Source organism: Elephantulus edwardii, unplaced genomic scaffold (assembly GCF_000299155.1).
Source record: "Elephantulus edwardii isolate Elephantulus edwardi_28Jun2011 unplaced genomic scaffold, EleEdw1.0 scaffold00052, whole genome shotgun sequence".
NCBI classification, from domain to species: domain Eukaryota; kingdom Metazoa; phylum Chordata; class Mammalia; order Macroscelidea; family Macroscelididae; genus Elephantulus; species Elephantulus edwardii.
Genome location: NW_006399802.1, coordinates 13,393,668 through 13,420,982, shown reverse-complemented (window position 1 = coordinate 13,420,982; position 27,315 = coordinate 13,393,668). Strand labels below are relative to the sequence as shown.

General features: G+C 43.8%; 1 protein-coding gene across 1 annotated transcript in view; it reads right to left on the bottom strand.

Annotated features, from left to right (window-relative positions):
• ZNF462 (zinc finger protein 462) overlaps positions 1–27,315 on the bottom strand; it is a 183,337-nt gene that overhangs the window by 92,816 nt on the left and 63,206 nt on the right. The window contains exons 2-6 of the mRNA XM_006886913.1: positions 16,820–17,069; positions 10,599–16,240; positions 9,647–9,811; positions 7,810–7,913; positions 4,137–4,255 (exon numbers count right to left, since the gene is read on the bottom strand). Coding sequence (XP_006886975.1) covers positions 4,137–4,255; positions 7,810–7,913; positions 9,647–9,811; positions 10,599–16,240; positions 16,820–17,039 — 6,250 coding nt within the window. The 5' untranslated portion in view covers positions 17,040–17,069. The remainder of the gene's footprint in view (positions 1–4,136; positions 4,256–7,809; positions 7,914–9,646; positions 9,812–10,598; positions 16,241–16,819; positions 17,070–27,315) is intronic.

Genomic DNA, 27,315 nt, shown 5'->3' with positions numbered 1-27,315 from the left:
ATCATGGGGCAATTATTAAGTAAATGAGGAATATTCTTTGATGAACTATCACTTCATTAAGAATTCTTGAAGCATTTATACTAACATGGAAAACTACAAATAAACAACATGTATTTTAGATTAAGTCATAACCACAACTGTTAATTAAATATATTTAAAGATAAAAAGGCTGAAAGGAAATATACCAAGTGTTAACAACAACACGGGTTTTAATATATCACATAAATACTGAGTTAGTATACTGACTAGTCTACAAGTGAAGTAAGCTCAGCTTCTTAAAATCTGCATTAAGTCTCCTCAACACTGAAGATCTTCAGAATTAGAATATCCAACAAAACCTTGAAGAGAACTATGGAAACCATTAAGTTATGCAACATTTTATAGTACAAACAGAACAGTGATTCCAACAAAGAAATCAGAGGAGCCATGTATGCAACATAAGCCAATTCTTCCCATAAATATCACACAGTATTCACACTACAATGTTATAGTTTGACATTAATTATGACAAACAATGTAATGTATTAAGTGTTACTAATACTGTTTTTTGGTTGTATTCCAATCAACACCTATGGATGCTACAGTCAACAAATCAAACAACATACTGCAGTAGGCAAATCTGAATGCCAGTTTAAAGACTAAGGTGTGCTTGATTCAAGATACAGTATTTTCAATTAATTCACATGCATGTGAAAGTTGAACAACGAATAAGGAAAACTTAAAAAGAGTTATAAAGTCTTGGAATTGTAATGATGGTGAAGAATACTGAGTATATCATGGACAGCCAAAAGAAAAAGAACTATATTTTTGAATAAGTGTGGACGGCAGCCTCCTTGGAGATGAGGACATCGAGACACTGTCTCACACACGCTGGGTATATTTGGAGCAGCTAGCCCCTGAGAAGGACATCTTTCTTGGAAAAATGGAGGGTCAGAGAAAGGGAGGAAGACCCTCAATGAGATGGACTGATGCAGAGATCACAACAATGAATTTAAACACGAAAAAGATTATGAGGCTGGAATGCAACTGGGCAAGGTTTGGTTCTGTTTATAGTGCACGAGTTAGAGATGACAATAACAACGTCAAATGCAAATGAATTGTGGCACTGGTGAAAAATATCAAATATACTGTGAAGTTCCACCAGAAAGAACTTAAAACACCAGTATTGGAAGAAAAACAAGAATGCTCCTTGAAAGCAAAGGTGGCAAAACTTCAGTTTGCTTTCTTTGGTGACATAAAAAAACCTCCAAAAACAACCCAGTCACTAGAAGAAGATATCACTCTGATAGAGAGTCAAGAAAAATGAGGGAAATTCTCAGTAAGATGAACCAATAGCAATGAGCCCAAACCTTTCAAAGATCATGAAGATGGTACAAGTTTGGCTAAGACTCTACATATAATCTCCAGAGCTAATGCCACGGCACTATTAGCAGTTACTAACCTTATTCTAGTGTTTGTTTCCTCCATGTAAACCTGGCTGCATGAACCTTTTTGGGTGGCTTTGAGCAACCTAACTTGAGAGAATTCAGATGCAGATTATTTGCTTTGCACATACTACTTTTGCACTTTTAAAATTAAATAATCCACCTAGAATAGACAGGCTCAGTCAAGTCTTTCAGAAAACAGAATGGCTTTTTTCCTAGTCACTCTCAGCAGCTAAGAGCCATGTCCACAGAGACCAAGATTCTAGGCAGTATACAACTGAATTCTATTGTTCCAACCTATCTCCCAGGATGCTACCTTCCAAAAGAACACGAGGGAGTCTGCTCAATTGCTCTAAGAACATAAACTTCAGCTTGGTGCCCGAGAGTCCATGGGCAGCCTCTGGCAGTCTTTTAAAGTCCTTCCCAGAGGCTGAATCATTTAGCCAGCTCCACTGGTAAAAAGTGTGTTTGACAAGACTAAAGCCTATGGGAAAACTCACCAGGAGAGTGTCCCAGCTGAATAATTTACAATATACTCAAATCAGAAAAAAAGTGGTTTTGATTCTGAAGCCACCCACTCCATATACAGCCTTCAAAGAAATTTTCCTGGAAATATAAAAATATGAACAGATCCAGGAAAAATACATAGCTGATCTCCTTGTACTAGTCCTACCTCAAGTGAGGTTTGGCAGAAGCTGGGCAACAGGTTTTGGCGATTTCACAGAGAAGACAGGCCCAGTTCAGCAGGGACCACCTATGGAAGGAGACAGGCAAGAGGCAGGAAGCCATGACCATGTTTCCACAGAGATGGCAAAAGGACAGGACCCATACGCTGGGTTATTTTTATAATGATGTTAAAATGAGGGTATAAGGTACAAGGGAAACTAATAAATGAGAGCAAAGAATCCCTGGAGGAAATACATTTACAGAGGAAACAGGGAAGAGATTTGATTTCTGGGAGGATTCCTGATAACATAGGCAGGTGTTCTGAGGCCTTATTTTCAATTTCCCTTTGTGTTTGGCCTAATTTTTCTAAGTAGTCAGGAATTGTACAGCAAAAGCTGCTATTGAGATAGGCTTTTAAGAGTGACTAAGAACACAGAGAGCTGTGGTGGCCTAATGGTAAGGAGCTGTACTGGCCAACCAAAAGGCAAATGGTTCAAATTCACCAGCTGCTCCATGAGAGAACGATGGGCAGTCTCCTCTAGTCCCGTGAGCTGCCTCTGAAAACCTACTGGAGCATCAGCTGTGAGTTAATTCTCTCTCGATGGTACACAACAAGGAGAATATAATGGAGCTGTTGTGTGACAGCTCTGCTCTGCCTTTCCTACCTCAAGCCTCTTCCATCTTCTGGCCGAGCTCTGATTACCTTTCCACGGACAAAATAACAACCCCTACCATACATAAGGAACAGATCCGGAGGATACGTAATGGTTTTTGTTCTTAAGTCAAATTCTTAATGATGGGGCTAGGTGGTCTCAAGCAGGTCATTTAATCGCGTCCTTGCCTTTTCATCTGAAAGTGAGGGTGACAATACCTACTATCTCTGATTGTCACAGGTGCATTAAGTAAGGTGAGGAGTTAAAGTCACCGAGTGACACAGTTTTTGCTAGACTAAGATTAGTGACCCAAGATTTGAACTGACCCAGTAGCATCAAAGAAGAAGGGCCTGCCTCTCTCTTATGTAAAGGATACAGCCAAGAAAATCCTAGTGAACAGTTCTGTTCTGTAACATAAACTCATCAGGAGTGAGGATTGACTCAACGGCAATAGGTTTGGTTTTGGTTTTAGTGTAGTGGTACGGAAGCCTTGCTTATAAGGTGGATGCTATGAGATCAGGTGACAGAGGTTAGCATAAATCTGACCACTCGTGATCCAAAGCCATTTCCTATCTTGTATGTAAGGGCAACCTGTGAGAAATCTCACACATCCTGAATTTGTTTTGTTCCTTTACACTTACTTAAGACTATAACTTCAATTTAATTGGGAATTTCTCTAGTGGATGTAATAATTCTCGGCAATTTAATTTAGATATTGTTATTGTTAGGTTCCATTGAGTTGAACTGAACTCACAGCAATGAGCAGCAGGTCTGAACCCTGTCCTGTTCTGTGCCATCCTTATCATTTCTGCCACACTTGAGGCCTTTGCTGCAGTCACTCTGTCAATCCATCTCCTTATGGGTTTTCCTCTCTTTCACCTACCCTTCACCTTTCCAAGCAAAGAAGAGCCTCTCCTAATAATATGCCCAATGTATGTGAGATGAAGCTTTGCTGTCTTTGCCTCTTAGAAGCATTCTGATAGCACTTTCTCCAAGAAATCTCTCTCTGCTTTTTGGCAGTCCATGGGATATTTAGGACTCTTCTCTAACATGGACAGCTCAAAGGCATCAATTCTCCTCCTTTCATCCTTATTCACGGTCTGGCTTTCAGAGGACTTAGGCCTTCAAATCACTGTTGTTAGTAATTTGGAGAGGTCCTTGACTGCAGACTTTTCATTTAGAAAGGTTAAGCAATTTGGAATTTTTTTAAAAAACCACACAAAACCACCTAATTCTAATCTGTCTAGTAGCACGAAGTGACGTGTGCTTTGTATTGTTTTGACTTCTGATTTCCTTTGTTAGGTTAAAAAGCACTGCCCTGTAGTCATCTCAAGAATAACTTCTTATACTCACTTGTGGTGCGAGAGATAGTGGATCACAAATGTCAACTCACCAGCATGAGCTTTGAGTATATGTGTCTTCAGCCGGCTGTTATAGGAGGACTTGAAGGAGCAGAGTTTGCATCGGAATGGTTTATGGTGTCCGTGGTGGGTTTGCATATGGCGATCCAAACTGGAGGCAGAGGGGGAAAGAAAAGAGAAAAAGAACAGATTAAAAACTGTGTGTTCTCTTACTGCCCTTTCCCAGGAATCCCACTAATAAGCTGTTAACATGTTCTTGTTACCCTCTAATGATCATCCTCACACATACACACACATACCCAACAGTAATAAATAAAAAGAAAAAGGAAAGATACGGATAAGAGTTGCACCTGCTTCTAAAAGGAGGACTGCTAACAGATGAGATCAAGAGATCTCTTGGATTGAGACATGCCAGTTAGTACAGGGCCTCGGGAAAATCCTATGTGCCCCTCTTCAGAAGCATGTTGTTGTGTACTTCAGAATCAGAACCGACCCATAGCTGACCCTCTGGTGGGTTTTTAGAGGCTGTTAATCACACGGGAGGAGACTCCCACAGAACAGCTGGTGGCCTCGAACTACGTGCCTTCAGGATTACAGTGCAGCTTCTTGCCACTAGGCCACCAGAACTCCCTTTTCAGAAGCATAGCCTCTTCATAATTGGAAAAGGTTATTAAAATAGGGGTGAATTCAAGTGTGTCACCAAGTGAAGGGAAGCTATCAATTAGTCCTTAAATTTATATTTAAAAAGAATGAGAATTCAGAGAATTATTGCACTTATTAAATGGCTAACCCTTCCTCCCCCTTAAATGCTTTTGCTGTGAACAGTACTGTGGTAAAGGGAGGCTTCAAAGTAACCAATGTATTTGTTGTGGGGGTCTTCTGATCCAAGATCTATAAAAATATGGAAGCAAGTGACATTAAGACAGTCACATGATCAAAATGACTGCTAATCCTTCTGATAAGCATAACCAAAAGAGCTCAAAGTCTTCATTCACAGATGCAATTTATAAGAAAGTTATTTAATAATGAGGAACTCACAGTTATCACGTAATTACTAGTCTAGAAAATAATAAACCTACTAAATAAGATATAGAAAGAAGTTCTTATTTTTATCAATACCTTAGAGAGTTAAATGTCATTTCAAATGGTATATATGGGAATGGTCCTACCTATCAGTTAAACTGTAAGCCCTCTCCTGAGCTCCAAAGCCACATTTTCAACTGCCTGTTGAGATTCCCCTCTGGTTGTCCTTTAGCGATCTTAAAATCAACCAGCCCTAAAAAAACTCTTCAATGTTTTTTCTCCAAAACAAATGTTCATCTTCATTTCCTTGATTCTATAAATGGCATTACCACGCTCCAAATCAACAAGACTTCAAATCAAGGGCTATCTGTAGTCTGCTATGTCCCTCATTTTCCTCCATTAAAATCAATTTTCCAAGTGGTCCAAATCCTGGGTCCCCCAATCATTCCCAGAGCTCAATCCTAACTACCTCCTAATTGTCACTCTGCTAACTCCCTTAGAGTCCTCTTTTTTCAATGTAAGAGTACGGTTTGAGAAAGCAAGACTACCTAGGTTAAAAATCCAGCTATCACTTATGGACTATATAACCTTGGGCAAGTTATTTAACTTTTCTAAGCCTTACTTGTTCTTACCCATAGAATGGAGATAATGAGACCAAAGCGCATAAAGATGGGTGCTGAACACAGTAAAGCTATCATGAAATTATAATTATTTTATGCCACAGACATCCTCTTATTAGACTCTAATTTTTGACCCTCAAAGTTTCCAGGTATGGTATTAATGTAGGTATCTAAGCCTTTTTATCTTTCATGATTCTTCACAAGTAACATAATGCTTAATAAAACTGGGCCACCAGCTTATCTTCAACTAAGCCTCGAATATTCCTTTCTTCTGAGACTTGTGGTCTTGCTCCTCCTGCCTCCCCCCCCCCAACTTTTATGTCCCTTCCAAACTGTGGCACAGTGGTAGGAGACTCTCACTTTTCACAGAGGAGATCGAGGTTTGAACCCCGGCAAAAGTACCTTGTTTACTGCCACTACTCAGAGGCTTGTGTATACGATGATGACGATGATGATAAGCTCCAGTGGAGCTTCCAGACTAAGACAGACTATGAAGAAATGCCTGTGATTTATTTCAAAATCCAGCCAATAAAAAGTGCATGAGTCAAAACAGCCAACAAATGACAGGGACGGGACTGGTCTAAGCAGCATTTTGTTTCATTGTATTCGGGATCACCGTAAGTGACTTGATGGTCGCTAACAATACTTTCTTCTATGGAGAATAACTCAACCCTCCCTATTCCACAGAATCTTCCTGAGGTTTCCAAAGTTGAGGTATCATTTCCCTTTGTTGATTTTTTTTTTATAAAATATATACCATATTTTTCCAAGTCATTTATAATCCTTGCTTTATACTAGGACTATACCCTAAAATTCTCTTAAATCATCACTCACTCATCTTTCTAGTCCTCTTACAGTCTCATCTCCAGTACTGTGCCACATTCATTTATTAACAACTCTTTACTGACGTTCTATGATGTGTCAGACAATGTGTCAGAAACTGTTCTATAAATAGTAACTGAATGGAAGAGAATCACGCCAGTTTGATGCTGCTACATGGGTCTGATGACAAAGATTAGCTATCAGGCTCCATGTAATAATAAGGAGTTTAGAATTCACCCTAACTTCTGTAGAAACACTGCTGCCTCCCGTCTTTCAACAGCCACTAACTTGTACTTTACCTTTCTGAGAAGCAAACAGTCCATCATTTATTTCTAATTATCATAAAAATAAACAACATGTCAATCTTACAGTCAATCACCTTTCATCTAAGAACATGAGGATGCACTAGTGAATATTTATCTCTTTTATACAGCTGGAGGAAAAAGGCAACAAAAAGTTGTTTGTTCTAAGAACAGTCCTTCCATCACCAAAAGCCTTCCACACCTCTTCTACATTTACAATTCCAAAGCTGTGAGAGGCAAGAGGGGGCCCTCTCCCCTCCTCGAGACTTCTCCGTTTCGACTTCAAGAAACTCTATGGCAGCCACAAACTCCCTTCTCTTACATGGGGGGTATTTATATTTATATTTTATATATATATTAAAAGCAGACAGTTCCAAGCTTACCCTCAGTAACTCGACTTTCCAAATGGACCCTCACTTCCTCAAATGATGAAAAGGTTTGGGGTTGGATACCTGACAAACACAACCATAAACTTGTCCACATCCTTGTCTTTCTTTGTGTAAATCAGAGTGACATCTCCAATTCTCATTCACAAAATCTTGTATTTGTCAAGTTTAATCACTGGGATTGCACGCATTGGAAACTACGTCAACTACTTATGTTAATGTTATCCAATGAATCTATTTGTGGCCCCATGTTATAGATAAGGTGGCTGAGCACAAGATAAAACTGCTAACTAAATAGTTAGGTGTAAACCAAGAGCAAGGCCTTTTAACACCTTGATGCTTCTCCAGCTCTAACTTCACTATCTTCTATATGACACCAGTTTCTTGCTAATTAGCCACCTGCTGCTAGTGGACACACACACACACACACACACACACACACCCCTTTCCCAGCACAATATTCACAATATAAACATCATTATTTCTCAGCTCCTGTCCTTCTATATGACACCTCCTCCTAGTTACCAATCGTGACCACCCGATAGCACTTACTTGTGCCTGAAAGCAGAAACAAAGGAGCAATACTGGCAGCTGTACTTGTCCTCGCGGGTAAACATGGCCAGGGCCAGATGGCTCCTCTCATGAGAACGCAGCCCCTGCATGGACATCAGGACTCTGTCACATTGACTACAATGGTATCCCCCCGGCCGGGTTTCATCCTCCAACATTCCATCAAGCAAGCAGTGTTCACCATCCACCCGGTCCACCAGGGCGCCACTGGCATCTTTGGCTGCTTCCAATCCATCCAGGAACAAATAAGAAGGGTCTTCTGCCTCCTGCTAAGAGAACCACACACACACACATGCCCCACCAACAAAATAAATATCCATTGTCCTTGCCCCCGCTCTCATCCTCACTCTTCATTCTCCCAAACTCATCAGCATTTCCTGTCCAAGCTTCCTCCCTGCCGCTGTGGCTCCACGTGGAGGAAAGGCAGACCTGATGGCCAGTCTTCGTGGGTGGTGAGGTTTCTAGGGCAACACATTTGGACAAAATTTGCTTATTGTCTGGGAAATGAGTGAGGGGTTCGTCCCTTTTGATGACAGGTCACTCGCTTATCCCCGTCCTAAAAAGAAAATTTGAAATTGCAATCCCATTGAAATAGACATAAAGTTGGGTTAGGGTTATGGCTTAGAGAAGAGGAAGTAAGGGAGGAAGACGAAAAACAACAGAACTCATTTGGATATTTAAGAGCCTCAGGTTTACCATCTGACAATGAGGTAAAGACAAAGATCCACTCCCACCGCAGGGATAACTGATTTCATCCATTGACTAAGGTATAACGAGTTGAAATAAAACATGAGCAACTCAACTTTAAGTCACTTTGTTTATTAGTTAGCCTCTTGGGTAATCAGTACATGGGCAGAACTTGTATGTTCCTTCCTAGAAGGATCCCAGAACACAAGTCCGGGACATGGCCCCACAAGGGGAACAAGGCTGACCGCTGCCATCCCGACCTGCCACTGCTCTGTAGACAAGCAGAAGGCTGCAGTCTTCCATGAGGAAACGTAGCAGTTTCCCTTCAACACTACACTGGCAAACAGGATGCAAGGGCAAGAAGGGTGGATGACAAAAATACATTCTTGAATCCAGAGGCAAAGTGCAAAGCCCCAAACTAACTTCCATGCTCAAAAACAATGTAGTGCTTAGCAACACCCTGCAAGCCAGACACAGTGGCTGGGCAGAAACTGAACATGGGATGAGGATCACGGTGAACAAAACAGGTGGGCCAACAGAAGTCAAAGGAAAGAAGGGAGACCCTTGTCAGCAACATGCAGGGAGCTAAGCCAGGTCAGCAGATGCCCAAGGTCAGTTGCAACTTAAAGGCTGTTAGTTTCTAATTTAACATCTCTTGCACTCCCCAGAGGACATTAAGTGCAGTGGAGTTGACGTTCCTGGCCTGGAGAAGGCCCCTGGCACCCTCAAGCCTGAAAAGCACAGGAAAAGGCAGGCAGTGGGAGGAGCAGATGACAGGAAGAGAACCCACTTGATGGCTCTCAAGAGCTTGAGCAACGTGAGCTTCAACAAAACACCTAATGACATTTTAAGCAGAACACAAGGTCGACCAGCAGTCTCCTGCATTGATTAAGAGGCCCAGACCACTCCCTCCAAATTATCCACATGGGTGGATATGATCCATATGCAGCCTTTCTGCGAACGGGAAGCTGAGGAAGGTCCAACCTGCAAAGAAATCAAAACAAGCCAAGCAAGCCCAGGAATGCTCCCATTCTGAGGCTCCCTTTGCTGAGCGGCTTGAAGCAGTGGGGGTTAATAAGTAACTGAATCGCTGGCACACAAGAATGCTCATCCAGACCTTCAGAGTTCTCACCTTCACGGCAGCAGACACGGCCGGGACGCTGCCGTACTGGACGTGTTTTCGGAGGTGGTTGCAGATGGCTCGGAGCGTTGGGTGCACTTCCACACAGAATTTACACTTGTAGCCCACCACTTTCCTCTCCTTGATCTTTGGCACCTCTTCTAAGTGGCCAAAAGGCTGGTAAAATACAGTGGTAGCCATCAGTACTCTGAGCCCTCCCTGAAAGCCGGCATTTATTCTTGTCACTTACTAGTATTATTTTATTTAAAAGCAGATTAGTGGGTTAAACCAAGGGATAGAATGGAGGTGACCTTTTCTTTCTCTTTTTTTCCTTTCTTTTCCTTTTTTAAAATAGGTATCAAAATTCGTCAGCTCCATGGAACACTGCCTACCATGCAAAGTCTCTGGCACCCAAGCATGTTACACCTTCTGAGTAGAGAAGATTTCTGTGTAGAAGCCTCATCTTCATTGCCAACAGGCTTTCAAACCAGATTCAACTACGCAGGTGACACGGTGCATAGCCACGCCATTAATGACCTTCAAATCTACTCCTGGAGATGTTAGGTTGGTGTAGCAAACACTGAAGACCAAGACGTGGCTGAGCAGTGCTACTGATACCAAGAGGCAGCCGGCTACTGCCTGATGGAGGAAAGCAGCGTCGTCGGGTAACTAGGCTTCAGATAAGGCTACTCGGCAGAAAGAAAATACATAGAAACCACCCAAATCCTCCCCTGGGGAGCCTTGGGAGGAGTCAGAGGGAGGGAGGGAGTGGCCTGGGACGCTGGAGAGGGGTGAGCATAGAATGGGGGATAATCAAGCTCGAAATGCTTAATTGACTTATTGAGCTCTCTGGCAAGCTAAGTCACTAGAAGCCTGCAGCAGTTTGGCTGGCAACGAAGAAGTGCATGTGGGCACCAGTGATGAGAGGCCTCCTGGGGGAAGGGAAATCAAAACATATCCTTACCCTCTCTTGTTTGAAATCTGCAAAAGCACCATCTGCATATTTCTGCTTGCTCAAAAGCTGTTTCCTCCTCTCCTGACGTTTGGCACGCTTCTGGAATTCCTCATTGTGAATGTTCAAGTGTGAGGTCAGCTCCGCTGTGCTTAGCAGTTTGCAATCACAGTGCTTGCACTGGTAGGTGGAGCTCTGCAAGCGGGGGCCGTTGCTCAGAATGACGAAGTCCCTCTTGAGGTCCCGGCTGTGGTGGTCGGTGTAATGCATGCACAGCAGCTCGGCTGTGCTGAAGGAGAGCTTGAAGCATTTGATGCAGCGGAACGGCAGCCACTCGATTTCCTGAGCTTCGCCTTCGAGCTCGGCCTTCTCGAAGCTGCCTCGCTCCTCTTCCTCCATCAGCGGCGGCTTCTCGTGCTCGTCGGCGTACACGGCGGTGAAGTAACCCCCCAGCTTGCTGGCGTGCTGCTTCTTCGGGAACACCCCCGGATGGCGCTTCATGTAATGGGACACGATGCCCTTCTTGCTGAAGGACTGGAAGGAGCACAGGGAGCACTTCTTCTTCTCCACGGCCCTCCGGAGCTCCTCGCTCAGCTGCGGGGAGTCGTCCTTGGGCGGCGAGGGGATGATCACCTTGTTGGGCTTGTCGCTGATGGTCCTGGAGGCCGCCAGGCAGTGAGTGTAATAGGCATCGATGTCGTGGCGCTTCTGGTAGTGGGCTGCCAGCCCTTTGCGGATGGGGTTGGTGTAGGCACACAGGGCGCACTTGAAGAGGTTGTTCTTGCCCTCCGGCTGGGCTCGGACGTTGTTGTGCTTGATGCGATAGTGCCTGGCAATCCCCTTCCTCGTGGAGCAAAAGTACTTGCAGAGCTGACAGCGGAACACAGTGTGGGAGACCAGGTGCGAGGTAGAGAAGTGAGCCGAGGCCTCGGGCTCCTCTCCCATCTCCTCCTCGGTCACTGAGACTTGGGAGGGGCTCACCTCCGTGCTAATCTCGGGCTCAAGGGTCACCGGCAGCTTCGGGGGGGACTGGGAAAAGACATCAAATTCGGGCTGATTGTGATACTTCTCGTAGTGGATTTTGAGCTTCTCCAAAGTGCCGTGGGTGTAGGGACACAGCTTGCACCGGTAGGCACCGAACCCTTGCTTGAAAATCCTGCTCGGCTCTTCCACGTCATTCGGGGTGAGGTCGGAGGACTGCTCCACGTCGTGCACAAAGTCCTCGGCGGTCACCTTGATGGACGGGTGTCGCTTCTGGTAGTGGGTCAGGACGCCGTGAATGCGGGTGTTAATGTAGGGGCAATGCCTGCACTTGTAGACCGCCCCGGGGTTAATGTCGATGTCCTGCGCAAAGTCAGCAGCCTTCACTTTCATGCCAGGGTGCTTCTTCCCGTAATGGGTGAGCAGGCCGTGCAGGTTGTTGTACTCGGACTGGCATACCGTGCACTGGTAGGGGGTGGAGGAGATGGCGGGGTTGGCTGACGTGAGCTGGATGCTTTTCTCTGGAGAGAGTCTTGCATCCTCTGGGCATTCAATCTCCTGCTCGGGGATTGGGGTGGGCATACTATTTTCACAATTCAAGGGGACCCCCAGCTCTTCAGGTGGAGGGATAGGGTTCTCAATAACGTCTTTCTCCTTGATGATATCCAGCAGCACTGACTCATCACCATTCATGGCCCAGGGGTGGAATGCTTGGTAGTGATTGGTGATGTCCCAGATGGAGGCGGCTTCAAAAACACAGTCCCTGCATCTGTACGTTTTGGCTTCAGCTGGCATCGTGAGGGCGGGAGGGGATGGGTCTGGCCCAGCCCAGAGCTTGGTGGCCATGTAAGTATAGTCAACGTAATGCTCTGGATGCCTCCTTTGGTAATGCAGGAGCAAACCACTGGGCTCCATATGGGAATAGATGCACCACTCGCAGTGGTAGCCAGCTTCGATCAAACCATCTAGAAAGGCCCATCTCATGATGGACGTGACTGTGGCCTTAAGGGCGGGGTGGTCTTTCTTGATATGCTTCCTCAGTGCATAGAAGTAGGGAGAGGTATACGAGCACTGCCTACATTTGAGCGCTCGGAGCTTAGCTTTGTCCTGTTCCATATTCGATGAGGGGATGAGCACACAACTGGCCGACTTCTGGTTCCGATCACAGAGGCTTCGAATGGTGGCTGTGTGCTGCCGGATCACATCGGCGTTGGCCTTGAAGTCCCGATGCTTCTTCTGATAATGAATGAGTACACCCTTGACTGTCCGGTTCCCGTAATCACAGTGCTGGCAGAAGAACATCTCGGTCTCCACAGGAGGGGCGTCTCTCTCCGAGCTGCTGAGGTTCAGCTGTTGCATGGGGGTGGGCAGCCGAGGGGAGCCTTGGGGCCCCTCGGGCCCTCTCATCATTGCGGCTGTGGGAGGAGCCTGTCTGATATATTTGGCAGTAACCTTTATTTCTGGGTGTCTTTTCTGGTAGTGGACAAGCACTCCCACTACTGACCGATTGCTGTAGGAACAGTGTTTGCAGTAGTAAAGCTCAGTACTCAGGTCTGGTGGCGGGGGTTGTGGGGGGGGTGGGGAACCCATGTTGGACATTTTGGGAGACATTGGAGCACCCACCTCAAATGACAATTGAGAAAGGGCGGATCCCCTGTCCACAGACACCATTCGCATGGTTTTCTGGATCCTAAAGTAGGAGGCCTTTTCTTCAGGGTGCTTCTTCTGATAATGAACCAAGACAGAGTGCATGTTGGGGCTTGCAAATGAGCAAACGTCACAATCATAAACAACAACGGTGTTAACCGCAGGGTCTTTCTGATTTTCACATTCTGGAGTAAACGTCTTTGAAGGAGTGTTTTTATTAAAGGTAGCAGGCAGGCCGCCACCACGAGCCACGGGAGTCGAAGTCGCCATGCTCTTGGGAGCGGAATTCAGAATCTCCCTCAGGGTCTGGGATTCTGTATTCAGCCCTTCCTGCTGCTCCACTACGTAGCTCGAAAAGATCATCGCGTTGTTAATCTTAACTGTGGGATGCATTCTTTGGTAATGTGGCATCAGGCTTCTCACATTCGGGCTCGTGTAGGAACAAAACCGACACCGGTAGATCAGGTCCGAATGATCAAAGTTGAGTACATTCATGGCTTCTGGATGGTGTTCGCCGTAATGTTGCTGGAGATCTTCAAAGTTGGTGTAATCGATGTAGCATTCTAGGCACCTGTACACGGCACTGTGATCATTGGGGTCCAAGATGTACCTAAAGCTGAACTTGATGTACGGGTGCATCCGCTGGTAGTGGGTGCTGACACTCCGTGCAGATTTGTTGTTGAAGTCACAGTGTTTGCAATAGTAAAGCCTTCCAGAGTCACCAAAGTCTGTATTTTCATTATTGTGCTCGGTTCCATAAATAGGAGGCTGGGTGTTCAGGAGAGCAGTGTTGGGAACCTGGTGATCTTTCATATTTGTTGAGGAGCCATAATAATCTTCTTCATCTTCAGAAAGGGTGAGTTCAATCTCAGCCCCATTGGTGGCATTGTAATCATGGGTGATGTTTCTGAAGCTGGGCTCCTTCTGGGCCTCACTGGCATCTCTCACCCAAATCTGTTGGGCCGAGAAGGAAGTGGGAACCTCCATGACTGGTTCTGTGGGCTCTTCCTCCCGGTCCAACTCAACCTCAATCTCCACCTCATTGTCTTCCTCTTCCTCCTCATCATCCTCGACATTGATCACTGCATCTTCCTGCTGTTTGGTTTGATTAATTTTGCTCTGCAGGTTGCTTGCTATCTCGTCAATTCTAGTTCTCTTCTTCACGGGCGATAAATCAAGAGGAAAGTCATTAGCAAGCTTCCTGGAGGCCTTAGCTACGAAATTGTTCTTGGAGGACAATCCAAGAATTGAGGTCTGGCTTTTCTTCACAGTGTTGCTGGAAGAGGGGTGGCTATCTGTCTCGCTTTCCAATGGCAGGCTTGAGGGTTGCCCCTCGAATTTTGGCAAGTTGTCGCAGAAGGAGTGTTTGTGCTGCTGATGGACTCGTAGCCCTTTCAGAGTCATGGTGGAGTAATTACACATGGTGCATTTGTAAGGGTGCAGGGGCGGGGCTTGTGCGGGTGGCTGCTGTGGTGGCGGTGGCGGCGGCTGTGTCGGTGGTGGCTGGGGTTGCGGCTGGGGTGGCAGCTGATGCGGCTGCAGCTGCGGTGGTGGTGGCTGTTGTGGTGGCTGTGGTTGTGGTTGTGGTGGTGGCGGCGGTGGCTGTGGTGGCTGCTGCTGCTGCTGCTGCTGCTGCAAAGGATCCAACATGACTCCTGACTTTCTACCGTTGATGCTCGGGCTCTCGTAAGACACCATGCCTTCATTCAGGGAGGAAGAAATGCTTTCACTCTGGGAATTCACAGCATCCCAGTCTGATGTGGTACCCGTGTGACACTGTTTGTGAGCCCCAAGTTTTAGTGAGCTCTTGCAAGTAAATGGACATTCATCACATTTGTAGACAGCTATCTTTCCAGACAAGTGGATGTTTTCAATGTGACGAGAGATGCTTCGTCGATGCATGGTAAGGAAAGGGCAAAAGGGGCACTGGAACCTATTCATGAATCTTCTAAACGGTATCCCCTTGGTCTCCAACAATTTGTTGCCGTCTGAGCCCATGAGCTGCTCCGCAGACATACCTGATGCCTGGTGATCCAGAGAATTTAAACCATTCTCACTGTCTATTTCATTTAACTCTTCGTCAGAACTAGAGTCATTTAGCATGCTGTTAGTTTCCAGGTCAGTGGGAGAATTTGCCATGTCAGACATTCCGTAACGGGATCTTTCTGCCAAGTTAACTAGGCCAGAATTGTGAGGTGACTTCGGCTTCATTGGAGGATAAGACATGGGAGAGAACTTGGAAGCTGAAGAAGAATTGGGTCTCATGATGGAATTTCCAATGGAGCCCCTGTAGTTGGAGACGTTAGTGTTGGGCATCTCCCGGCTTGCAGAATTCATGGACATGTACGTGGAGTTGGAGGGTGGGCTGGGAGGACTCTTGCTCTGCACATCAGGTACGTTAGTCCCTTCATTTGGTCTTAGATTAGAAAGGATCTTGACCATGCTACGATGCTTCTTCATCATGTGGTCACACCAGCGTTCTCGGCGGGGTGTCTGGTAACTGCACCACTCACAACAGAAGTTGCCTCGCGATTTGGTCAAAGGCTTGACCATGGATTCTAAGATGCTGCGCTCCACAACCTCTGCGGGCAGTTCTTTGCAGGGGTCCTGCAAGGACATGGGAGGAACCACAGGGTCTGACATTGGAGCAGGGACAGGGGAGGAAGAAGTAGTCTCCTTCAAATTGTTTTTGTGATACATCTTCTGATGTTTAAGGATTCTTGCCCTTCTTGGTGACTTGTACGTGCAAAACTGGCAAGAGAAGACCTTTCCAAATCCCTCATGCATCATGATGTTGTAATTTAAGGATCCTGGAAGAGCAGGTTCTGCTGAACTCCCTTCAGCTTGAGCCCCGTGGACCTTCCGAGTATGCTCGATGAGGAGGTTTTTCGACCTGAAGTAGCGTACGCAGAACTTGCATTGGAAAAACTTGTTTGTTGGTTTGGGATTAGGGGCAATATGCTGACCGTAATATCCTGGACTGTGGCCATAATAACTTCCGGTTCCCAATGCAGTTGCATTTTGACCTAAAGGAGAAGCAAGAGGAAAGTGGGAAGAGAAAAGTAAAAAAGAATTCAGAAATTCTATCATGCAAAAATCAGTTCCAGTTCCATTTTTCTTCATTAATAAATATCCCATTCAAAAGGCCCAATTGCAAGATAAAGGTCTTGAACAGTAGTCAAAGAGCATTAATGAAAAGAATAAAAATAAAAATAAAGAGCATTGAGCATTCATGTATCACACTTTCTTATTAATGAAAATCATTATACAGTTGTACAGTTTAGGGACAATATTCTCCATAAATGTGCCATATATCCATATAAATACAAGTTCAACAAACTTCAGTTTTCCTGATAAAGCTTCTCAAGATACTACTACCTTGTTCTCAAAACAAAAAGGAAATTCAGACAGGAAAAAGCTGAAAGGCCAACATCATATGATACTCAAAAAGAAAAACACACTCTCCAAAGCATAAAACTGGCTCAAAGAACAAGAACAAGAACTTCTCCAGAACCCAGGTAGATCAAAAACAATAATTATGGGCTAAAAAAAGAAATGAAAACAATTCAACTATATCAGATATGCCGACTTCCACATAGATTTACCTGATAAATCCTCTGCCATCGCAAATTCATCTTTTATGGAAGAAAATTCCACCTCTGTCTGATTACTAGCATTCATGGACCCGGATCGTGGCTCATTAATATTGTCCTCAGCAACATCAGTTGGCTGCAGAAATGCTGTGTGGACATCCTGAATATGCGCCTTGAGATCTTCGTAAGACGGAGCTCTAAAGTCACAGCCATCACACTGAAGCACCTCCATGATCTGGGTCTACCCTTTCACATTAGGAACCTGTGGCAGAAGTCAGAAAAAAAACAAAAACAAACCAAACAGACATCTTAAAGAGTGTGAACTAATCATCTACATCCACTGTCAAGGGGGTTAATTCAATAGACATTGTATCTGGAACAATGGCCAAAAGGAGGCACTTGGACAAAAGAGCTATGATGTCCTTGACTCAAAAAGTTCAAAGAAGGGAAAGAAAATCTTTCTCTGGCTAGAAAAAGATATATCCCGATGCCATCTGTCAAGGGAATCCTGAATCCTTCCAAAATTTTATAATGCCTGAATTTCTGCCTTGAACTCAAGTGGAAGCTTATGGAGGGAAAAAAGTCACTCTTCAATCTTCATCAACTGTTTTTAGTATCATTACATTTTAGTGTCACCATCAAATAGTGAAACAGTATTGAACCTTGGGAGAGAGAGAGAGAGAGAGACAGTTTAATTATGTAGATATCTTAACGAATACTGGGGTCCACATGTCTTTCCTCAAATTCTTTAGCCATTTTTTTCTCATGAGCTAAATGGCTATGTACCTCTTAGTTACTTTCCAATTATAACCTAACCACTGCAAACTAATTGGGTTCTAAAACATTTCTCATGAGATTCTCAACCAGCCAACTTCAGCTTGGTGCCTCCTTTTCCATTAAGGAAGAGAAATTCGTTGTTTTGAAAAGGATCTTCTAAGTCATGTCTTCATCTTTCCCCGCTTCTTTCCTCTACAAATAAATGTCTAGTGTAACTTGGCCACAAAGAGCAATGAACTTGGTATGGAACAAAGTACAACTTGCTCAACTATCTTCATTCTGCTATTCACTGTGTAAGTGCAAAAACCAGTGGAGAGCGCTACCATTAAGAAGTTAACAATGCACTGGAAAAGAGTAGTTGCTCTTATCTTGATATATATCCCCTGTAGAGATACACAGATATTATCTTAATGAGTTACTTCATTAAGCTCACCACAAACTCACTCTACTGAGTCACTGTGATCTAGAACCAGATGTCCAAGAACTAAAGCTGTAGCCAAATATATTTTATGATGCAACTGTCTATCCTCCTATTGTAAAAGACAGATTGCTTCTAGAGGAGGAGCAGAGTTCAGGAAGAGTGTCAATGCAGTGAAAGTGGCCCTCACATGAGGATTTTCTGTGGAAAAATGCTCCTCCGGATAACCTGTTAAAATAACTTCTGGCAAGTCCAGCTCTGGATGGACTAAGCTCACAGAGTGAGGCGCGTATATTTACCTACTCTTCTTTCACAAAGCCATTTATCTTCCCCCCCTCTCACCCTGAATAAACATCGAATTGTGCACCAGAGACTTTTCAGCTAACTAAGCCTCCTAGTCCAGATACACCAGCTTTTATGTCTAAGCACCAACCCAAATTGTGTGGAAGAGGTTGCTATCAGCTCTGGATCAAATTACAGCAGTCACCGAGGCCCCACCCCACTTCTCCTTTGCACAGTCCATTAGACCTGAAAACACATTTTTCCATGGTGCAGACGACTCCTGCATTTAGAACACTTTGGGGGGGGGTAAGAAAAAAAAGGGCAGATCATCCAGTGTGCACTCCCCATGCCCCCCCCCAGCTTAGTCCTTTCATCTCAGCCAAGCAAGCCACAGCTCTGCTGAATGTGTTTATCACACTTTGAAGAGATAGGAGCTCCTGCGTCACCGAAGCTCTAAGACTCACTAAGCTGCCCTAGTCCTCTGAGCTTTGGGAGCAGCCATTTTAGCTCAGAGCTTCCCCTCCGTGCACAACATGGCCTCTCTTGGATTCTGCTAGGCTGACAATCAGACATGAATGTGAGAAGAGCGCGCTGAGCTCCTCCTAGGCTCTTCTGTTCCCAACAAAGAAGGAACTGTTTTCACTGCTCTCCAAAAAGCAGCACCTTTCTCCTCCTCAGATGTCATTCACCAAGATCTCCGAAGGTTCTTTTATTCCATGATTGATATGCTTGTTCGTTAGTCCCAGCGAAGCATTGATTAGAGCAGTCGGCCCTGGACCAGACCCTGCTCTACAGCAGAATTGGTAAGTGGGGGGAGGGTGAGATTAGGGGGGCACCTCCAGAATGCCTTGGCTTCTTGAGTCGTCCTTCCACACAGAAGACATACCATCCGACTCTGCTTGCCAGATTCCAAAGTCTAATGACCTTTGTTAATCACCAGCCAGTCTGTCTGCATCAGCAGACCCTGCCAACAAGACACACCCTTCAACACAAAGGCCGTAGCTATGCCTTTTAAAAGAGGTTCTCTGAAAGCTCCATTGTGTGCCTGAGAGGAAAACAAAATCTCTTCCCTTCACAACTTCAAGCCTTTAGAAATAACGCAACAAAAGGCTTTCTGCAGTGTGTCTTTTGGAAAGTTTGAGCCTGGCTTTGTGCAACACCAAGAAGAAATACGGTTCTGCACAAGGAAAGCAGGGCACTTTCAGCATTGAATTATAGACCCAGAGATGAAATCCATCTCCGTGTAGTTCTTTAACATCTTGGTATCTATCTTCCACAGCCATTACCGAGAATGCTAACTTCACTATATGCAAACACAAACCAACCGTCAATCTCCTTGTTCTGCTACAAAGGAGATTAAAGGGTTATGAGATCAGAAATGAAATCAGGGAGGGGGAAAAAGCTCCTGATTTGAAAAAAAAAAATAGGAGAGATGATGAAAGCGATTTCCTAATGGGTTCTAGCTTTAATGTTGTTGCAGTCTCCACTTCGAAAATAGCTCAAAGCCTTGGAAGAGGTTAATCTCCAGGCTGTGGAGATAACCAGCCTCACGTAGAGCTGCTTGGCCTTCAATCTGCTGTTTCCACCAAGCAGTGAGTGCAATGAGGAGGAAGCCTCCTTTATGACAGCCATTTTGCCTTGGTGTATGCGTGTCTCCTGAAGCTCTTACCAGAAGACAAAAATTGCCAGCACAGCCTAAACAATCAAAGACACAAAACCTTGATGTGTCTGTGAGATGGTGGGAGTACATATATACAAGAAGGAAGAGTGGGAAGGAAGACGTAGGGAAAGACAGAGCCAGACAGAGCTGGACTTGAGGATGACCCATCCATCATCCAAAGACTTTGCACAACAGATGGCAATTCTCTGAGAAACCAAGCAACGAGGGGAAAATGATGAGAAATAAACCTCGTTTATTTGACTTCTTCACCAACCCAGGAGACTAGAAACCCTAAAGAGGCTAAAACAGACATTGATCTGCTACAAAATGATAATTTAAAGTCAAAAGCCTTGATCTCATGTCTACTTACTTCATTTAAAAATACTGCGATAATGAGATTAGCCCTATCTTTTCCCCCCTTTACCAAATCAGCAAAATCAAAAGCAGAAGAGGAAGCTTCTGAACTAAGCAAAAAAGAAATAGCTATTTCAAAAGGTCATGAGATGAATCTACAAATCAAACAAGGCCCTCCCTCATCTCCTTGCCCCCAAAGGCACAATTGCCAGACCTCAAGGTCAAACAGGCTTCAGATAACAAGACTCCAAACATCACCTCTGATGATGCCCTGATAGGTAGAAGCAGACTGGTCTTTGAAATGAAGACTCTACCACCTAACATGATTGACCCTCTTAACATGGAACCTCTAGATCACGTTAATTATTCATGACTGTCCACTACTGAACTCTCCTGCTCTTAACTGCAGTGAGGGGATCTAAAAATATGAGGCTTTGCTGGGAAACCCAAATTGGATTTGACAAAACTCTTGAAGATATATTTAAAGACCATCCAGAGATCTTGCTGAAGTTTGGAAATATGACCCTGGAGAGAGGAAAAAAGGAAATTAAGGACACAAGTTACTCTTTCTCAATCATAAGAACACTGTTTTCCTTATGTACCAGCTACCTACACACTGTCTTGTGCTCAGAATTCCAAGATTCATTGCGCCTCAGTTTCCCAGCAGTAAAGGTAAAGACAGGCAAACCACAACTTCATCATGTTGACTTCTAAACTCACTGCTCAGATGAAACCAGAGAGAAGAGGCATCCTTGATATTTACAGCATTCTCAAATCTCTGCCACCATCAAGCCTTACCCAGATCAGCTTGGCAACTGCTCATCAAGGTTGCATGGAACGGGAGTGTATATGTGGTCTCCAAGTCAAGATTTCAACTGTCTCAGCTAATGTCCAAGTTAAAACATACAGGCCTTGCTTGGATCTAACCACTTCTCTGACTGAAGGAATCAGGACCAGAAATAAAGCTGTGGAGCACCACAGTCATGTGATTCAGTAACAACTAATTATAACCTTCAAAGCCTTGGAGAAACAGAACCAGAGACACCATAAGATGCTTTTCCTCTGTCCACTCCAGAAACCTAGTTTCATTTAAAGACACTGAACTCCACAGTTCTCCTGAATCACAGACTAATAAAAGACTTCAGTTAGTACCTGGTTGTGTGTCTCTTCCTTAAGGAAAACCCATTTACTCAAGGATAGGTCATAGCCTGTATAATGTCTGTAATATTTTAATGAGAAAAACAGAATAATCTAGAATCAAATGACTTCTATAAAACTTCTTCTTCCTAAGAAAGACCAAACAGTGAGGGGATGTTGTTGTTGTTGATTGCCATCAAGCCAAGCACGACTCATAGTAACCCTACAAACAAAAGATCTGAAGCCTTTATATAACTATCATTTCTCAAAGTTCAAAGTTTCCAGAGGCATGTTGTTTAGGAAGTGGATGCCACTCCTGCTTCCAAAATGGAAAGATGGATACCTGAGCACTTTTATCCTGAAGATGAAAAATGAAAAGGGGGGGAAAAATCACTAACTAATCCACTTATGGATGTTGAGTCCCTGTCCTTACATCACTACTAATCATTTACTTTTGCTATGGCAAACATGGAAGTCCTAATAACCTAACATCATTGAAAACATCTTCCCAAATAGTTGTGAATTACGATTAAAGTAAACGGTCCCTTTAGTAACTATAATTGTGAAATCAAACCTACAGATGTAAATAGAGTTTTCTTTTTTTTTTTTTAAAAAAAGAGATCATTTTCTTAATTTAATTTGAAATCAGATGCACGTTTTAAAAAAGCTCTCAAAGGGTAGAGTCTATCTCTTCTATGCTGCTGCTTTTTTAAAAAATAAGTCAACAAAGAACCACCGACAACAAGCTACCTCCATTGATCTGACAGCATTTGGTCCTACTATATAGATCCTTGCTCACCATGTGGTGTCTTCAAATGTCCTATCAAATGTTTATACTGTTTGCTACATGATCTAAGCAGTTCTGTGTACTCTTGGCAATTCACCACACTAATGAAAGGTTTAACATATCAGGGAGGATAAATAATTAAGGAATTCAGAAGGGAGACACAGCTGTTCCTCAAAACCAAATTTTCAGACGAGAAAGGATTAATTTGCAATCACATATGTAACCCCCAATATGAGACTGAATTTAAATAGTAGCGGAGAAATACCATGAGACCTTGAGTCCTGCCAAGGCACGTGGCCTCTGTTGTATGTGGTCGGCCTGGTCCATCTGCAGGACCTTGCACATAAGCAGAATGTCTGAGGCAGATAATCTCCGGATTAATAACCCCGTCACCTTCTGGCTAAGGATGCTAGTCTTTGAGTTCTCTCTTACTTTAGGCTCACTTTCCTACATAAAAGTTTTTAAGTAGTACAGGGAATGCTGGGGAAAGATTTCATTACAGGATCATCACTGAAATGAGAGAAGCACCCGGGGATGTAATCCCAGTGAGTAAAAATTCACATATATGTAAATAAGAAGCAATTTTGGCTCAGTGATTTGCTATGAGGGCAAGCAGCGAGAGTGTCTAACACAGAAAGAGATAGTACATACCTTCTGGAGAATTCATGCATTCCTTTGCAATGATACAAGGCTAATTGAGGCCAACAGGCCAATAAACAGTCAGCCAGCTCTCCTGCCCTTAGAAAAGGAAGCTTGTGATCTGAACAGGCAGATAAAAGAGGGGAGAAAGGACAAGAAAAGAAAGGGAGGAAGTGGGGTGGTATCTCAGCTTTAGACTCACTGTCTTTATGGAGAGAACCTGAAGTTCACCAGATAACACTAGTCTTGAGGACACTCTACGTGAGAAACAAAACAAAACAATAGCAAAACAAAACAAAAGGAAGATGCCTCCTCACACTACAATTCCCAACATACGCCAAGACAAATGAGGAGCCAGCTCACATGTTGTTATGTGCAATCAAGTCGTCTATGAATCATAGTGACCCTATGTACAACAACTCTGAATTCTGCTCTACCCTGAGCCAGCCTTATTGTGTCTAACACACCTACTCCCATTATCCTACTCACTGAATCAATCCATCTCATCAAGGGTCTTCCTCTCTTACTCTGTCCCTCCACCCTCCCAAGTATGACATCCCTCTCCAAGGACCGGTCCCTCCTTGCAACATGCCCAAATAGAAAACTATTCTTAATGTCAAATGGATGGATATATTAGAAGACAGAGTACAGAAGGATTTTTCCAAAATGCCATGAGTTCATCAAGAAGTTCCTTTGAAGACAGTCTTGCTGTAACATTTAGAACAAAACATAACTCACTTCTCTCCTGTGGAGCCAAACCTTACCCAACAACAGAGATAGAATATTACTATTCCTTTAAAGGCTCTTTAGAATTCTGGCTGGATTTTTACAGACACTTTCCACACTACAAGAACTCTCATAAAAATTGCAAAATTCAAGGGAAGTTGCAGATATGCTGCTGGGTCTGCATTACAGAACTGATTAAGACGTGGGGTAAGCAGCAGATGCAGTAAAAGTCAGCTTGCACATCATGAAAAACCAAAATGTACATCGAGTACTTTCCCTGTTGGTTTGTCAGCCAGACCTCAGGCCTTGGATGTGTCTTCATGACCATAACTATTTCTGGCATATAAGACTCAGTCATCCACACAAAGCCTGAATTCTACAGATTCAGTGAATGCTTCCAGAAGCCATTTTAACAACTATCTTGTTCCTGGCTACTATTCAAAGGAGGGGGGGGAAATGATGGATGGTTTTCTTTTTGTGTAACATCAACTGTTGCTGTTATGTGCCATCGAGTCGTTTCCGACTCATAGCGACCCTATGCACAACAGCCCTAAACCCTGCTCTATCCTGCGCCAACCGCACCGCCTCTGACACACCCATCCCGATTACCCCAGTCACCGAATCAATCCATCTCATAGAGGGTCTTCCCCTCTTGCGCTGTCCCTCCACCCTCCCAAGCATGATGTCCCTCTCCAAGGACCCGTCCCTCCTGGCAACATGTCCAAAGTATGTCAGACGAAGCCCCAGAATCCTTGCCTCCAAGGAGTGGCTTGGTTTAATCCTCTCCAAGATGAATCTGTTTGTGTTCCTGGCAGTCCATGGTACATTCAGTACCCTTCTCCAGCACAACAGCTCAAAAGCATCCACTCTTCTTCGGTCCTCCCTAGTCACTGTCCAACTCTCTGATGCATAACAAGCGATTGCAAATACCATGACCTGTATCAGGCGCACCTTAGTCTCCAGAGAGACACTGTTGCTCCTGAGTACCTTTGAGAGGTCCCTAACGGCAGACTTTCCCATCGCGATACGCTTTTTGATTTCCTGACTGCTGGTACCAAGAGTGTTGACTGTGGAGCCAAGCAAACTGAAGCTCTGAGCACTCTGAATCTCTTCATCATCCATCCTGACGCTGCCAATTGGTCCAGTGGCGAGAATCTTTGTCTTCTTGACGTTGAGCCTTAGTCCATACTGAAGGCTGCAGTCCTTGACCCTTCGCAGCAAGTGCATGAGGTCCTCCTCAGTTTCAGCAAGCAAGGTTGTGTCATCTGCATAACGGAGATTGTTAATAGATCTTCCACCAATCCTGATGCCACAATTCTCCTCATAGAGCCCAGCCTCTCGGATAATCTGCTCTGCATACATGTTGAAAAGGTATGGAGACAGGATGCATCCCTGGCGTACACCCTTCCCTATTTTGAACCATGCAGTGTTACCCTGCTCTGTTCTGACTACTGCCTCTTGGTCCAAGTATAGGTTTCGTATTAGCACAATCAAATGTTCTGGGATTCCCATTCTTCTCAGAGTCAGCCACAGTTTGTTATGATCCACACAGTCAAATGCCTTTGCATAATCAACTAGTAGAAAAAATTTTTTACTCAGAACTTTTTTTTTTTTAATCTGGGACAGAGTCCTAAAAATCTAATCACTCTAGGACAAGCTCCCTGTTTTGTGTTCATGATTTGGCCAGAAAGCCCAGATAATTCACTTCCTTTAGATAAGAGTCATCTTGAGTCAGTCTGTATCAACAACCTATCAGGACTTGAAGTAAGTAAAGATGCTTCCAGTCCAATGTCTTATATCTGAGGAAGCTGATTAACCCAAGCCTAGCACTCTAGTTCGTCTCTTTCTCCAAACATGGTTCCCAATTTAATAATTTGTCAGGATGGCAACTCTAATCAGACTGTTTTCTGAAAAAGCATGAACACTTTAAAATCCTCTAACCAAAGAAAATGGGGATTCTTGCTCCCCACCTTGCATTCATCTTGGCTTCTACCTATGGAAGAAGCTAATAGAAAACTGTCCCTCCTTGAACAGTCTTATTAAAACTGACCATTTGGTCCACTAGGATCCATTATTTCTTCTGTAACATTCCCTTTAACAAACTAATAAAGCCTTGCAGTAGGAAAAACACAGTATGAGTTTATATATGAGACTTCATAAAGAACATGCCTCTGGAAATGCTATGAATTTTGAGAAAAGACAATAGTTATAGAAAGGCGTCAGGCCTTTTGTTCATAGTGTTGCTATGAGTCATGCTCAATTTGATGGCAATTAACAACAACAACAACAATAACAACAGTAGATATTCTAATATTATGTAATGTCATGGTACTGGTACAATGACAGGCACAAAGCCCAATGGACCAGAATTGAGAACCCAGAAGGAGACCTAGTTATCGATGGTCAACTGATATTCAACAAGAAAATCAAAGCTTTCGAATGGGGAAATGATAACCTCTTCAACAAATGGTGCCGGCAAAACTGGACTTCCACCTGAACAAAGCTGAAACAGGATCCACATCTCACACCATACACAAAAATTAACTCAAGGTGGATTAGAGACCTGGGAATAGAGCCTCAAAGTATAATGTTCATAAGAGACAAAGTGGGATAAAGCTTAGAAATGCTAGTCCAAAGTATAAAGAGAATGCCATACACAACCAGAAATGCATAATCTGAAGAGGATAACATTGATGCATGGGACTTTTTAAAGATTAAATCCATGTGTGCATCAAAACCTGTTTTCCAACATGGTGAAAAGAAAACCTACAGACTGGGAACAAACATTTGGTAATATCATCTCAGACAAGGGTCTTATAACAAAAGTTTACAGAATACTCTGGACGTCCCCTAGAAAAAGACTGATAACCCAATTACAAAATGGGCAAAAGACATGGAAAGAATTTTCACAGAGGAAGACATATGAATGGCAAACAGACACATGAAGAAATGATCCAAATCACTGGCAATAAGAGAGATGCAAATCAAAACCACAATGAGGTACCATCTCAATTCAGTAACAGTGGCAAAGCTTAACAGGGCAGCAAGTAATAAATGTTGGAGAGGATGTGCCAAGAAAGGAACACTGTTGGTGGGATTGTAAAATGTTACAACCATTCTGGAAGGCAGTTTGGCGCTTCTTCAAAAATCTGAACATAGGAATTCCGTATGACCCTGCTACTTGGAATATACCCTGAGAATGTGAAAACTGAGGCACAAACTGAGATTTGTACACCAATGTTCATAGCAGCATTATTTACCATGGCAAGAACATGGAAACAGCCCAAATGTCCAACCGCAAACGAATGGACTGAAAAATTACGGGAAATTCACACAACGGAAGACTATGCAGAATGCAGGCGTAGGGATTTTGTAATTACCTAACTTGGGAGGAATGGCAGAGCATTATACTGAGTGAATTAACTCAGTCCCACAAGGATAAATATTGTATAAAACCATTATTGTAGAATGACTATAAGGATTCAAAAGAGATGGGAGAGGGTGGAAGCAGAGGGATAAGGATGTGCGGGGTTGGGTGGGGGCCTGGAATTAATCATGGGATGTACAATTTGATGGGTGATGGGGTGAGGGAAATGGAAAGAATCTATTCTTGAAAACAATGTATTCAAATTTTGTAAACAAACTAGTGTAAAATTTTTTTTAAAAGAGTAGAATTATCAACATATGATAGGACTCCATGCAATGCTTGGGTACTTGGCCACACCCTA